The sequence below is a fragment of the Trichoplax adhaerens genome, genomic scaffold (assembly GCF_000150275.1).
Source record: "Trichoplax adhaerens TRIADscaffold_90 genomic scaffold, whole genome shotgun sequence".
NCBI lineage: Eukaryota > Metazoa > Placozoa > Uniplacotomia > Trichoplacea > Trichoplacidae > Trichoplax > Trichoplax adhaerens.
The window spans coordinates 28,388-30,758 of record NW_002061026.1 but is presented as its reverse complement, the minus strand read 5'-3'; the positions used below and the strand labels follow the sequence as shown (position 1 = coordinate 30,758).

At 34.3% G+C, this 2,371-nt stretch overlaps 1 protein-coding gene across 1 annotated transcript in view; it reads left to right on the top strand.

Annotated features, from left to right (window-relative positions):
• Positions 1-858: 858 nt before the first annotated feature.
• Positions 859-2,371, top strand: part of TRIADDRAFT_62504 (uncharacterized protein) — a gene marked incomplete at both ends in the record, with an annotated part of 4,016 nt that continues 2,503 nt past the window's right edge. The window contains 2 exons of the mRNA XM_002118434.1: positions 859-1,230; positions 1,271-2,294. Of these exons, the coding sequence (XP_002118470.1) occupies positions 859-1,230; positions 1,271-2,294 (1,396 nt within the window). The remainder of the gene's footprint in view (positions 1,231-1,270; positions 2,295-2,371) is intronic.

Here is a 2,371-nt window from a genome sequence, read left to right as displayed (position 1 = left end):
AGACTTGTCGAAAATATCATATAACGTAGTATAAGTTATAACATAGTATAAAAACTGCATTAGTAATGGTACAGGATATAGCCTTAAAAGAGTGAGTCTGAAATTTTACAGCCTTCAATCCTGTACAGTTATAATAATGCAATGCGCTAAATTATTCGCTTCAAATTGTCTGAGATTATAGGCCTGAGGCAAGGCATATCAGAAATACGACATAAGTTACTATAGTAATATTGAACATAGTTCCATTGATAGGCAATAGAACCGGATTTAATATTGGAACTTTTTTAACTAATAATTGACTGCCAGACTTTATAAGCATACAAACATCAGATACTGCATTTCACTCATGGGCTTATGTAATGGAAATCCATGAACACATTTCAGTTTTCATTTTTTCACATTTCAGTTTTTCATTTTACAAAATCATTTGATTAATCCAGGCATTATCTGGATTCTATGAGCTGAAGTCATAATATGGTAATTGTATGCTAATTTTAGCTATTTTATGTACTCTAAGCACAATGCAATCGATCCATTGTATTGGATTAGGCAAGGGTTAGAGGAACAACATGTAAAAGATCTCTTGTAATATAGGGGCAATAACAGCTTATATGGAAAGTTTATAGAATAAAGAGACAGGATTGAAACAGTACAACACACCGTGCCTGGAGACCTACCATGAATGTTAGCGAAATTAGAGTTGGCTATAAGTACTAAAAGAGGCTAATTATACTGAAACTATTTGGAATATCGTCGATAAAACTAATTTTACTGATAGTGCACCTGCAAAGAGATTAATTTATATTGAATATTGTCTGCTTTCAATCAGTTATTATACTGTATGTCAAGATTGAGATTATGGAGGATGAACCCGCCGTGTCCAAATTCAATCAAGAAATCCATTTCTTCTATTTACAAGGTCAAAAATGTAATACAGCTAACGATTACCAAAAGGCACAAGAATATTTTGTACAAGCCCTGGATAAAATTAATTCTCTGTCAAGTGTTACCAATGAAATGGATCTACTAAAATGTGAAATTTTGAATCAAATCGCTGAAATGAATGTAATACAAAAAGAGTGGGTAAAAGCCAATGAATTCGCTCAAAGGGCTTGTAATGTAGCTGAGAAATTGTCACAACTAGCCATGATTGCCAAGTGTTTGGATATGCGAGGCGGTGTTAAATTGCTACTTGGCGATGCAAATAGTGCACTCGATGACTTTAAGAAGGTACTCGGTATTAAATTAAGGTTTTCTGGAGATACTACAGAAACTGCCTAATTATACGAAAGCATTGGAAATATCCTTCGTGCAAGCTAAATTTAAGGAAGCTCTTTCCATGCTGAAAATGAAACTTCAAGTTCAACAGCGAATCCTTGAAGAAAATGATCCTGCTATTGCTGAAACATATAGAAGCATTGGATTCATCTATAAAAGGCAACGCAAGTATGATGATGCTCTATTGATGTATACAAAGTCGCTCAAAATCAATATTCAGAGAATTGGAGAAGAACATCTCGATGTTGCTGACACCCATTACGATATGGGAGAAGTATACAAGAAGCAGAACAAGCTAAGCGAAGCTCTTTCTTCGTATCGTAAAGCTCTTACAATTTATTTAACTTTATTAGGTGATAAGCATCCTAAAGTTGGAATCTCGTACAGGAACGTTGCCTATGTTCTTGATGATCAGTGCAAAATTGATGAGGCTCTTTCTATGTACGAAAAATCGCTTGCAATTCAATTGACGTCGGTTGGTGAAGATCATTTAGATACCGCATTACTATATACTAATATTGGACGGATCTACGGTCTTCAAACCAAGTTTGATCAGGGAATTTCCTCACATCAGAAATCGCTTAATATTAAGTTAAAAATACTTGGTGACAGTCATTTAGATATTGTTGATTCTTATAAAGGCATGCGACGTCTATATATCAATAAGCGCAATTTCATGCAGGTTTTATCCTTATGCAAAAAGTCTCGTACAATTCTAATAAAAGTATATGGAGAATATCATAACAGTGTAGCGGACTGCTATGTCGACACAGCAGTAGCGTATCATGGGTTGGGTAAGTATGATAGTGCAATTTCAATGTACGAAAAGGCCAACAGAATTTTTACTCATATTCACGGAGAAAATCATCCTTACCTTGCCAGTACTTATACAATGATGGCAATTTCATATGAAAACCAACATCGATACAATGATGCTGCTTCTATGCAACAAAAAGCTACCAGTATTCGTCAAACACTACAAGATGGTAATGCCAATCAATTATTCGCAAATCAAGGTAATTTCTGTTTATTTAAACATAATTTTCAATCATTACATGGATAACATTTTCCCTTTAAGACACACGATATCTAT